Source organism: Gracilinanus agilis, chromosome 4 (assembly GCF_016433145.1).
Source record: "Gracilinanus agilis isolate LMUSP501 chromosome 4, AgileGrace, whole genome shotgun sequence".
In the NCBI taxonomy this organism is placed as follows: Eukaryota; Metazoa; Chordata; class Mammalia; order Didelphimorphia; family Didelphidae; genus Gracilinanus; species Gracilinanus agilis.
The window spans coordinates 256,292,823-256,305,484 of NC_058133.1; the positions used below are offsets into that span (position 1 = coordinate 256,292,823).

General features: G+C 42.3%; 1 protein-coding gene across 3 annotated transcripts; it reads left to right on the forward strand.

Annotated features, from left to right (window-relative positions):
- The first annotated feature begins 3,048 nt into the window (after window positions 1-3,048).
- Window positions 3,049-12,640, forward strand: GTF2H4 (general transcription factor IIH subunit 4). Of its 3 annotated transcripts, none has more exons than XM_044673769.1 (14): window positions 3,049-3,476; window positions 6,688-6,830; window positions 7,101-7,205; window positions 7,317-7,448; window positions 7,724-7,820; window positions 7,979-8,067; window positions 8,294-8,405; window positions 8,567-8,635; window positions 8,850-8,933; window positions 9,954-10,086; window positions 10,223-10,353; window positions 10,751-10,798; window positions 10,934-11,012; window positions 12,205-12,640. In XM_044673769.1, exons 2-14 carry the CDS (start codon window positions 6,688-6,690, stop codon window positions 12,375-12,377), a joined length of 1,395 nt encoding a protein of 464 aa, XP_044529704.1. In that variant the 5' UTR covers window positions 3,049-3,476; the 3' UTR covers window positions 12,378-12,640. The 3 variants fall into 3 exon arrangements, with proteins under 3 accessions (XP_044529704.1, XP_044529703.1, XP_044529702.1); XM_044673768.1 differs by lacking the exon at window positions 3,049-3,476 and adding an exon at window positions 3,939-4,057; XM_044673767.1 differs by lacking the exon at window positions 3,049-3,476 and having other exon boundaries at window positions 6,516-6,830.
- The last annotated feature ends 22 nt before the right edge of the window (window positions 12,641-12,662 follow it).

The following is a 12,662-nucleotide window of genomic DNA, read 5'->3' on the forward strand; positions in this document are numbered from 1 at the left end:
CTCTGGGTCGAATATGGTGGGTGTTCTATGGATCCTTTCGATGTCTATATTGCCCTCTTGTTGTAGGACTTCAGGGCAATTTTGCTGAATAATTTCTTTTAGTACGGAGTCCAGGTTTTTATTAATTTCTGGTTTTTCTGGAAGACCAATTATTCTCAAATTGTCTCTTCTAGACCGGTTTTCTTGGTCTGTCACTCTCTCATTGAGATATTTCATATTTCCTTCTATTTTTTCAGTCTTTTGACTTTGTTTTATTTGTTCTTGTTGTCTTGAGAGATCATTGGTTTCTAATTGCTCGACTCTAGCCTTTAGGGACTGGTTATCGGCTATAATCTTTTGGTTTTCGGCTATAATCTTTTGGTATTCCTTTTCAATCTTGTCATTTCTGGTGTTCAATTTGCTTATCAGTTCATTTGATTTCTGAGCCTCACTTTCCAATTGCAAGATTCTACCTTTTAAACTGTTATTTTCTTGCCAGATCTCTTCCATTTTCCTCAGAATCTCAGTTTTGAACTCTTCCATAGCTTGTGAGGAGTTTTCCTTATTTGAGGAGGGTCCGGATGCTTGTTTGTTCTCCTCCTCTGTTTGCTTGGTTGTCTGGATTTTCTCTGTGTAAAAGCTGTCGAGTGTTAAAGACTTCTTCTTTTTGTTATTATTCTTTCTCTTCTGAACCTCCTGATGCTGAGTAGCCATCATTAGCCCAGCAGTTTCTCAGCTTTATCCTCGGGCTCAGTGTCTGTTCGCAATCTATTGGCTCCTGAGGTCTGAGTTCTGGTTTTTTCCAAGGTCAAGCCCCCTGGTGGGCCCTCTTGCTTGATCCTCTGCTGGAGGTTTCTTTACAAGTCTCAGGGCGCTGCTTCCACAGTCGTATACCCGTCTGCACTGGTTCCCCACTTAGGCTTAGTTCTGCCTCCACCCACGCCTCTACTCAGCCGGCACTCTGCGCCCAGCGTCCTGCTCCGGCGCGCGCTCAGATTTCGCGTGCTTTTTTTGACTTAATGGGGTCCTAAGTCTTGCTGCTCTCAGGAACAGGTCCCGGAGCTGCTGATGACTCGATGGGTGCCCCAAACTTGCCCTATTTCTTTTTAGCTGGGTTCGGAGCTATAGATGAGTGTGGAGGGGGTGGGGTTGGGGCGGTTGCTCAGCCTGCGATTGAGTGGGAGCCCTTTATAGCCTGGAAATGTCTCGATTCCACGTACCTTCCACACTGTGCCCTGTTGTGGGGTTCCTCCGTTCGTCTGGACTTGTTTTTATGTCCCCTTGAGGAGTTTTGTATGTTTCGGTCAGGAGAGGTTAAGAGCTGCTTCTTACTCTGCTGCCATCTTAACCCGGAAAAATAAGCTATATATGTTTGATATTTAAAACATTCTTTTATTTTTTTCCCCCCTGTATGTGCAATACAGTTTTGAGTTTTCTTTTTTCTCTCATTTTTGTACTTGAACACATTATCAATATTAATCTTTTTTTAATTTGCAGTAATATAAGTTTAAAATACATTTGTTCTAATAGTAATGCATACCTGAAAGGTTTTAAACTATAGAATAATGCCATTGATTGTTTAAATAATTATGGGACTTTGCTTAATGAATCTGTCTGATTCCAGAAGAGTATTTAAAAAGAGCTACTGCACAGTGCTAAAGAAGCATAAAGCCAACCTGCATAGTGCAAATTGAGCACAAGGTCAAAGAGACCAACCAGTCTCAGTGGGATTGATGTAATTTTGAACCAAGACAAGAGGACTTGAACTTGTTTGGGGTTCAAGGTTGTGGAGCTTAACATATGTTAAGATGCAGGACTTCCTCTGAACCACATTCTATCCAAGCACGTCATCCTGGCTACCATTCTGGCTTCTATAATCTAGTCTCTTTTCTGTCTTTTATAAGTGTGGCAAATTTACTGTAGTCCTGGCTAATTATTAGGTAAGTGCATAATTACTTAAATCACTTTAATTGGGCCCTGATTCAAGGACCTGTTATAGTTTTATTTTTCCTTTACTTAGATTTTTTTTAGACATAAGACTTTAATATTTTCTATTTCATCCACAAGTTATTTTTTCTCTTTTATGTGGATTTTTTGATGTTTTTTATTTCTTTTGCAATTGATTCATATACCTTATGACTCAGCCATGTATCCCTGAGTGATCACTGTTTGTTATTATTTTCCTCAGGGGGTACTTCTCAGAATACAGACAATGAACCTGTTTGGAGAAGGTGCCATGAAGATGCCTGCAGAGACCACACACTGCATCAGGAAGATCCAGAATTGAACTTTGGGATGTGAATTTGAACTTTGGGGGGTTGAAAGCATTTGAATATATACTTTTATGCCAAAGGGGACTGCCCCCAAATTGGCCTTTTGTTAATGTAGCAATCATTGATTTTGTTCTTTTTTTCTTTTATCCACAAATTATTGCAATTTATAAATTGATTATATTTTTATGATCCATTGGGGAGACTAGTCTCCCAAAGGATCACAGGGATCACACATGTATAAATGGAGATTTTGAACCTTGGATTTCATCCCCCATAAGTCCTTAGTTTTCCCAAAATTCCCTTTAATCTCTCCTGCACCTCCAGGTTTGAGTGGTCACATTATTGTTTTATAGTTGGTTGTAACTCCTCCCTCTTTCTCTTTGGTTCCTGGGAGCAAGCTGAGCTGGTTAGCACCTTTGAGTTAGTCTCTTTTGTTAGTTTATTATTAACATAATATTTATAAATATAATATTTAGTATTTTGCATATTAATTTTAATCTCCACAGTTGACTGGTTTTACAATGACTACAAAGACTTGAGGAATCCTAGACAAGATCATCAGGGAGATGCTAATGCTTTACAAAACAAAAAGAAAAGATCCAGCCAAGGGTTGGGCTTTGGGCTATCTTGAAACAAACAGAAAAACTACCAGGACAAAAAAAAAAAAAAAAAAAAAAAAGGTATTTAACACCCGATTGAGTTTGCTAGCTCCCCCTAAAATACTTTAAGGTTTACTGTTAGTCTGAAACTTGTGAAGTTGGGACTTCCCTCATGAGAATGAGAAATTCTCATGTAGCAAGGTTGCTGCTACAAACTTGGGGTTCTCAAGATTGGGGTTTCTAGATTCCAAGTTGACAGGATAAATGTGAATTTCATTTCGATTCCAAAAATCAGCTTCACAAGCACAAGGTAGAGGGGGAATAGCCAGCTAAAAAAGTAAAGAAAGATAGTGAATTGCAAACTCAAGTGTGATAATATAATCAAGAAAGCTTAGGCTCTCTTGGGATATATTAAGAGAGCTTCCAAAATTAAGGAATCCCTTGTTAGATCCCACCAAAGTCAGACCACAGCTGGGGTACTGTATGTTCTGGACCCCGAAGCTTACGAAGGTCACTGACAAACTGAAGAACACCCAGGGAAGAACAACTTGGATCCCCAAGGATCTCAAGGCCTTGGGAGTATCTGCTGAAGGAACACAAAGTATTTACCGTGGAGAAGAAAAAAGTAAGGGGTTGCGGAGTGGAAACATAATAGCCATTAAGTATTTGAAAGAATTGTTATTTTGGGCCCCAAAAAGGCACGGATCAGGGTGAAAACTATAGAAAAGTAATTTTAATTTTGATGTAAGGAAAAAAACTCCCTAAGAATTGGGACAGACCAAAAGTGAAAGCAACTGCCCAAGCTGAAACTAAGAGACTGGGACAAGGCGAGCGACGGAACCAAAGTTACCAACCTTCGGTGTCCTAGCCGGCCCTCCCAATGCACGGTCACTCTATTGTCCCCACCCTATGCCGCCGCGGGGCCCGCTGGGAGTTATGGTCTGAGTCGCCCTCGCCTTCCTTTCATGAAGGAGCGGGCAAGACTTGGACTACGCTTCCCAGCCTGCTCTGCGGCCCGTTTTCCCTCCCTCTTCCTGACGCTCCTCCTCCCGACACCACCTCCCTGGATGAGCTCGGTAGCCTTTCAGTTAGTCCTGAAACCCTGACTCCCATTTCCTCCTTTACCCTCCTCCAACCCCTCCAAGCCAGAGCTCCAGGGCGGGCGGCCAGGGTGGGCGTCGGGGGCGACGCAAAGCTGAGGCCGGGGTGAGTGCGCTCGACTGGGATGGCGAGAGGTGGGGAGGGAGGAATAGACACGGAGGGACCCAAAGTATGTGGTGTATGGTGTGTTTGTGTGTGTAGTGTGTATTATAGTGTAGTGATGTGTAATGCCTGAATATAATGCATGTATAATTGTGTGTAGTGTGTATAATTGTGTTGCGATTTGCCTAATGTATGTGTAGTGTATATAGTGTGTGGTGTATATGTATGGTCATGTGTGGTATGTATGTATGTATGTAGTGTAATGTGTGCTCTCTATCGTGTATAGTGATATAGTGTAATAGTAATGTGTGTCATGTAGTGATGTGTGTAGTATGTTTTGTGTCATGCTTAATTTGTGAAGTGTGTATAGTGTGACACGTATATTGTGTATTGTATATTGTATCTGGTGATAATATGTAATGTCTATATAGTGTATGTATGTTTGTGGTGTGTAAATGATGTGTGTAGTATATGTATAATGAGCTGTATTGGGTGTTGTGTGTGTGTCTAGTATAGTTACATATGTGTGCAATATGTGTGATAATGCAAGGGGATGATGCATTGTGATTTATTATCTAATCATAAGTCTGAAGTGCTTTCAGGTTTGTGAAGGGTTTTCTTTGAAAGGAATGCAAAACTCACATTATCCCCCTTTTCTGAAAAAAGTGAAAAGGGAAAAAAAAACCTTGCTCAGGGTCACACAGCTAGCAAGCATCCATCCAATTGGCCCTTGAAGTCAAGGCTAATACTGATTCTACTCTACTATGATGCTTTTTCATAGGAAAGATATAACTGTCTGTATTTTACAAATGAATAGCTAGAATAGCTGAAATGGAATCTGAACCCAAGATTTTAATGGAATTGATGAAGTGAGGGTGGGACTGGCATGTGAAGAAGAAAGTAGAGAAATTTGATTTTTAGGGATGAGATGAGGTACATGGTTCAATAGAATCATAAGTTTTAGACCTGAAAGTAATACTAGAAATAATTTAGTCTACACCCCACATTTATAGTCAGTCCTATAACAATCATTTGTTAAGGGCTTATATACCAAGCTGTATCCTAAGTACTTGGCATACCAAAAAAGGCAAAAAAAAACCCCATTCCCAAACAGAACCCAGTCCCTACTTTCAAGGAGTTCACAGTGTAATAGGGGAGAGACATGAAAATAATTATGTATAAACAATATATATACTGGATAAATTCGAGGAACTCTCCGAAAGAATAAAGTTTTTGTGACTAGAAGTGGTTCCATCAAGGTCACATAGATAGTAGGTGACAAAACTGGGATTCAAACAAAATTCATAGGATCTGGATAATTGGTTCAATTTCCTCATTGTGTTAAACATAAGGAAAAAGAGGTGGAATAACTTATCATATGCCTTACAGAGTGTAACAGAGCTGTGAATTCTGAGCCCTCAGACTTTAAATCTAGCACTCTTCTGCAGGACTTTCTAAAGTAAGACCATAGTGCAGTGGGGAGGTAATGACTTAGAAAAGAAGGAACCTTAATATTATATCTACCACTAAGTAGCTGTGCAACTTTGGGCAAGTTACTTCCCTGTATGTTAGTTTTCCTCATCATTGAAATGAAGGAGTTAGACAATGGTCTTTGGGTCTAAGAATGAAAAGGAAAACAATTCTCAGATTCTATTTTGGAAAGTATAGTACATGAGAAGATAGGTAAGAGTAGGGATAGAATTCTATCATAAAAGTAACAATGGAATCATAGAAAGTTATAACTAGAGGCCTTCTAGTCTAATTTTCTCATTTTTAAATGAGGAAATTCAGATCCAGAGAGGAAATGTACAATGTTTGATTTACCTCAATATAGGGTATTTGATCCTAGAGTAAAGATTATAAAGACTGTTTTACATGTCTGTGGGGCAGCTAAGTGGTACAGTGGATAGAGTGCTAGGCCTAGAGTCAGGAAGACTCAACTTCTTGAGTTCAAATCTAGCCTCAGACACTTATTAGCTATGTGACCCTAGGCAATTCACTTAACCCTATTTGCCTCAGTTTTTTCATCTGTGAATAAGCTGTGGAAGGAAATGGCAAACCACTCCTTTGTCTTTGCCAAGAAAACCCCAAATGGGGTTGTGAAAAGTTGGACATGACTGAAAACAACTGAACAACAAAAACATTCATGTCCTATGTTTTACAAATATTTCACATGATCGTGAAAACCTTCCTGAGAAATTTATACAGCAGGTGTCTTTACCCTTATTTTATAGATGATAAAATTAAAGTGGTTTGCCCAAGGTCACAGAGCTAATTCCGGCATTTTTTCAAACCCATTGAATATCAGTTTCTCTTCAGGTTATATTTAGTCTATCATACCATTTAAAATTTTTTGTCCCAGAACACCGGGGGAATAGTACAAACTACAGAAATATGAGCTGTCTGGCAGCTTTTCAGATGAAATACAAAAAAGGAAGAATAGAAAAGAAGACAAACTCATAAGGAAGACAGTAGATGCAAATCAGGTTTAGCAGAAATATGGGATGATGTGGAAAAGAAAAATAATAGGATTGAGATGCTATTTGAATGCTGGGTTGAGAAAGCTGATCTGTTGGTTATTGAAATTAATGGTGTTTGCAAAGATTGATCACATATCTATCCTTTCTCCTCAGATGATGGAGGGCACCCCACCTCGGACCGGGCTGCACCGTGGTCAGCTTCAGTGCCGCAATCTGCAGGAGTTCTTAGGGGGTTTGAGTCCTGGAGTCCTAGACAGACTTTATGGTCACCCAGCCACCTGCCTGGCTGTTTTTAGGTAAGATAGACCTTCTTAGTGGCAGGGACCTAGAAACTACTAATTCCTGAAGAAGCTATTCTGAACCACCATAAGAGAGATTGAAATGCTAGTTAACCTTGTTGATGGGTTTGGTTGGGGGAAGGGCCTATGATATTATCCAAAAGGCCAGGATATTATCAGAGATGGTGTTTCAGAGGTGGGCAATTAGAGGGCCCCTTGATAGCAGAGAAAGAGTTGGAAGGTGAATTCTCATGCTAATGCCTCATATCTTCATCCTATCTTTTGTAGGGAGCTTCCATCTTTGGCTAAGAACTGGGTAATGCGGATGTTGTTTCTGGAGCAGCCATTGCCCCAAGCAGCTGTAGCCCTGTGGGTGAAGAAGGAATTTAGCAAGTGTGTCTCCCTTTTCTCTTCTCATTCCTCTAGGCCTTCTGTATTCCCTCTTTTCCTTAGAACCCCAAAAGCTCACATGTATTACTTGTCCCTTCACTGCTGCTTTTTTAGAGCTCAAGAGGAAAGCACAGGACTGTTGAGTGGTCTCCGGATCTGGCACACCCAGTTGCTCCCTGGTGGCCTCCAGGGCCTTATCCTCAACCCTGTCTTCAGACAAAATCTTCGAGTTGCTCTCCTGGGCGGGTATATCATTTTCCTTTCTTTTTGTATAAGATACTATCCATAGGAATGAAGATAGAGTAAGGACTCCTAAAAGTACTTTTTTTTAACTCTCAAGGTTTTTGTATATTCTTTTTCCTGTTTCAGGGGATAGGTTAGCTTGGAGTATCTTATTCTAGAGTGATACATGTCATGCTCATGGCTGATGGGAAAAAATGAGGAGGAATGTGGGACAATGTAGGAAAAAGGGGAGAGAGGAAGAGGAAGCATATTCTTACTGTAGACCCATCTGGCCATAGGGGAAAGGCTTGGTCAGATGACACAAGTCAACTTGGGCCGGACAAACATGCCCGGGATGTTCCATCACTGGACAAGTATGCAGAGGAAAGATGGGAGGTAAGATCCCAAGGGCATAGTCCTTTGTTCTTGGAGATTCCCCCAAACATGTTTATCTCAAGATCTGTATGTTCCCCTTAAATGCTTCCTAGCCTTCTTTAGAAGCTCCTCTGTCCCCTGCTCCACCGGGATGAGACTCAGGCTTCCCAATCCCTCAGGTGATCCTGCACTTCATGGTTGGCTCTCCCAGTGCAGCTGTCAGCCAGGACCTGGCCCAGCTACTCAGCCAGGCTGGGCTCATGAAGAGGTAAGAAGGCTAGGGTCCTGTGGGGCTCCCTACCTTGTCTTCCCTTTGGGTCCTTGCTGATGTGGGGGCAGATAGGAGAGAGGATTTTCCAGGAGAAAACCATGTGAAAAGGGGGAAGCAAGGCTAAAGAAAGAAGTGTCTGAGGAAGCTATAAGGAAAAGGCCCAGAGGGGAAAGATAAATGAGATTGATTGATGTTCTTTTTTTTACCTTCTTCCCACCCCAAGTTCTGAGCCTGGAGAGCCACCCTGCATCACCTCTGCTGGCTTCCAGTTCTTGCTGCTAGATACACCCGCCCAGCTTTGGTATTTTATGTTGCAGTATTTGCAGACTGCCCAGGTAAGGAGGCTGATCAGATCCTGAGGCCCCTCTTCTAGTATGGGCACTTGCCTCTGATATGGGGAACTTCCTCTGGTGATACTTTTGTCTTTATTCCCTGCTTTTTTCCCCCCTGTACTCTTTTGACCTCTCCCCTTGGGTCTCTGTTTTTCCTTCCTAAGAGCCGGGGTATGGACCTGGTTGAGATCCTGTCCTTCCTCTTCCAGCTCAGCTTCTCTACTCTTGGCAAGGTTAGTAAGAAGCTGGAGCACGTGGTACTGTGGATGGAAGGGGTTGAAGGGACAGTGTGGAAGGAGAAGTTGGAGGTTGTGGAGGCAAAGGAGGGCAGGGAGAGATAAATGATTTGTATAATTAAGTGGAAGAGGGTGAAATAGGGAAAGGAGGAATTGAAAAGGAGAAAGACATTTAGCATTTCAGCCAGCTCTGGACACCTCTTTCTCCTAGGATTATTCTGTGGAGGGCATGAGTGATTCCCTTCTTAACTTTCTGCAACATCTACGAGAGTTTGGGCTGGTGTTCCAAAGAAAGGTATGAGCTCTCAGAAACATTTATTAAGTTCCTACTATGTGCCAAGGCTCTGTGCTAAATTCTTTATAATAAAGTCTCATTTGGGCCTCACAACAACCTTGGGAGGTAGGTGTTATTATTATCCCCATTTTACAGTTGAAATTGAACCAGAACATAGGTTAAGTGACTTGCCCAGAATAGTAAGTGTCTGAAGTTGGATTTGACTTGTGTTGTCCTGAATTGATAATTTAATTTATGAAATTGTGAGGTTATGATCTTCAGGCAGGCAGGCACACTCCTGGTTCTTTGGGTACTCACCAGAAAAGGCCACGATGGCAGTGGAAAATGGGATGGCAGTCACCCTTTAATTACCACAAAGGCTGGACCCAATGGAGATGGAAAAATTGCTAGAGGGGGGTACAGGAGTTTTGAGGTCTCATTTTAATAGGGTTTTTGGGGGGAGAACAGAACAATTCCTATCTGTGCCATCTTGGAGCTCATTAACATATCCAAATAATTTCAGTTACTGGTAGAACTTTAGCATTAACATGTCCATGTCTTCCCAATCTGAAATAGTAGAGGTCTGGGATTTGTATTTACATATCATAGGACCACAACCCTGAGAGTAGTGCCTTTCCCTGATTCAGCACAAAATTCACCCAGGATATGAATTTTGGTTAACATATGAGACAATTTGTAAATTATGCTCCTTTGATCTATGTGATGACTTCCAGGTTCCCCTTGCAATCAATCTCATTTCCTGCTATATCCTCTTTAGAGTGGCTACTTTTAAACTTACTATACTGGCTAGAATTAGGAGTGGTGGTCACAGGAATCAGAACAAGACACAATTTTAACATATTTCCTGACTCCAGTTCCAGCACTCTATCTACTATACCACTTTGGTGCCTCAACTAAAGAGGAATGGGACTTTTTATCAATGAAGAGCAAGGGACTGGAGGCTAGAGTGGGGTACTTACACCACAGAATAGAAGACAATAAAATACTATCTGATGGTTCTCTCTCTTCCAAACTTCCTAGAGAAAATCTCGACGATACTATCCAACCCGTCTGGCCATCAACTTGTCATCAGGTGTTACTGGTGCTGGAGGGACTGCTCATCAGCCAGGCTTTATTGTTGTAGAAACCAACTACCGGCTATATGCTTATACTGGTGAGGTTGGAGGGATGAGGATGGGAATAGGTAGTTAGAGAGGGTTTTAGAAGAAGGAAGGAGATATGGGATGGTAGTGCTGGGGGGAAAGAACTGTGGCTTCTTTGGTATTATTTTGTTTTTTCTTTGGCAACAGAATCAGAACTTCAGATTGCGCTCATTGCCCTCTTCTCTGAGATGCTCTATCGATTTCCCAATATGGTGGTAGCCCAGATCACTCGGGAGAGTGTGCAGCAAGCAATTGCTAATGGTATCACAGCTCAGCAGGTATTGCCAGCAGGTGGATAAGCAGGGAGGACTGCAGGTGGTGGGGTTGTGTTTCTTCTGGGTAAGGTGGAGAAGGGAACATTGTGGGTGATTCAGTAAGGTGGTGGGGAAGGTGACTGGTGAAAAGATGGGGAGCACATAATAGAATATAAATACTGGAGAATGTAGATAACAGGAAAGAAGTGAAAAATATGGTTAATAGAAGTAGTAGCTCAGCAGCAGCAGTAGGATAGAAACAGAAGTGACAATAGGTATGGACAGTAAGTTGCCTACAGTGTTCAGGGAAAAACAGGATAAATTAATGTTCCAATAGAAGCACATTATAGATTTTTAGAGTGGCCAAATTTTTCTTACTCTCCTGCTGTGGCCTTAAAACTATTCTTATGTCTTTCTCTAGATCATCCACTTCTTGAAGACAAGAGCACATCCAGTGATGCTGAAACAGGTCCTGGGTTAGGGAAGGCATTTAGATAGTGGGAGGGGAGCAGAGGAATGAGAGAGGGATTTGTCTTGGCAAAAAGACAAAAGGCAAACTTCAGCCCCAACTGAAGGTTCTCATAACTACTCCAATTCCTTATAGATCCCTGTACTGCCCCCCACCATCACAGATCAGATCCGACTCTGGGAGTTGGAGAGAGACCGGCTTCGATTCTCTGAGGGTGAGTATGAGTTGGCAACTGACCTTTATCATAACACTTTTGTTCTGTTAGGTTCTACCTCCCCCTCATCTGGGGATGAGGGAGAATAGGCTGGCAAAGTAATTGAGGGCAATTCTTTGATGCTTATTTCCAAAGTCTGAAAGTTAGCACAAATCAAGTTGGTCTGAATACCACTATTGAATTATTTGTACCATTTGGAAGAAGTGGCATAGATAACTCATAGACAGGATCATAAGAATATGAAGAACTGGAAGGGAGTTTTTATTTGACCAGAAATTATCCCCAAATGGGGCAGAGCCAGGGCTAGAATTCAGGTTCCCTAATTCCAAGCCATTGTTCTATTTTGTCACAGTGTCCCCTTTATTGGTTTCTTTTTGTTGTAGAGATTTTCTTGATTGCATTTGACTTCTACTGATTTTAGAGACCTTGAGTGGGGATTCAGTAGGGGCTTTGTGAAGAGGCAGGTTTCAAGCATGGTTCTTAGTGATGCTATTTTTTTTTAATGCTTATCTTCTGCCTTAGAGTCAATACTAAGTGTAGGTTCCAAGGCAGAAGAACACGAATAAGGGCTGGGCAATGGAGGTTAAGTGACTGGACCAGGTTCACACTGCTAGGAAGTAATCTTAGAACAGATTTGAACCCATTCAATCAATGACAAGTCCATACATGTCAAAGGGATTAGAAGAGATTGCATTTGGAGTCAGGAAGACAAATTCCAGTCAACTCAGACACTTAATAGTATAATATTAGAAGGGATCTTAGTGGTAATCTTGTTCAGCCGTCTCATTTTACAGATGAGAAAACATCTCTAAAGAATTGTCTAAGGTCTCATAGGCAGTGGCAACTGGGATTAGAATTTAGGGCTTTTGGTTCCAAATCCAATGCCATTTCCAAGCTGCCTTCTTGACTCTGGCTCATCACCTATTTGTAGCTCACTCAGCTTCATTTTTTTTCCCTTTGTAAAATGAGTTTAATAGAATACTAAATTGTCAAATAACCACCCAGAAGCCAAAGAATAGAAATGAATGGGTCAGTCAAAAAGCCTTTGTTAAGCATTTACTATGTTCCAAGCCCTGAGCTAAATGGTTGCTTCATGTAAGGCTTTGGCTGATAAATTTTGCCGCTTGCCATGTTTCACCTGTCTCTCTCTCTCTCACTTTCTCTCTGCCCTTCTGCCATCCCGTGGGCCCAGGCGTCCTCTACAACCAGTTCCTGTCTCAGGTGGACTTTGAGCTGCTGCTATCTCACGCCCGGGAGCTGGGTGTGCTGGTCTTTGAGAACACGGCCAAACGGCTCATGGTGGTGACCCCAGCTGGGCACAGTGACGTCAAGCGCTTTTGGAAGAGGCAGAAGCACAGCTCCTGAGCCAGCGCCGGGGCTGCAGAGAGCACCCCAGAGACTATCGGGGAAACGGCTGGAGGTGCAGCCCGGCCCGTCACAGAGTGGAGTAGCGCAGGGTACATACTGAGAGGGGCCGTATTCGGGAGCGCTGTGCCCCCGGGCAGCCCGTGGACCGGGTGCTAGCCTCGCTCCCACTGCGCTCAGAAGACCTGAGTCGCCGGGCCCTGCGCTATTTTTTTAAAATCACCTCAGAACTTTTCACCCCCAATAAATTGTTCCTCCTCCCAGCGTGGGGGCATTTTTCTTCCT

What these genes read in the sequence shown, in the direction of transcription:
- GTF2H4 (XM_044673767.1), top strand. Translation starts at nt 6,559, where the DNA reads ATGATGTGGAAAAGAAAAATAATAGGATTGAGATGCTATTTGAATGCT. An exon ending in CGAGTTGCTCTCCTGGGCGG is followed by an intron (nt 7,449 to 7,723) that starts GTATATCATTTT and finishes ATCTGGCCATAG; the next exon opens with GGGAAAGGCTTGGTCAGATG. An exon ending in ATGCAGAGGAAAGATGGGAG is followed by an intron (nt 7,821 to 7,978) that starts GTAAGATCCCAA and finishes CCAATCCCTCAG; the next exon opens with GTGATCCTGCACTTCATGGT.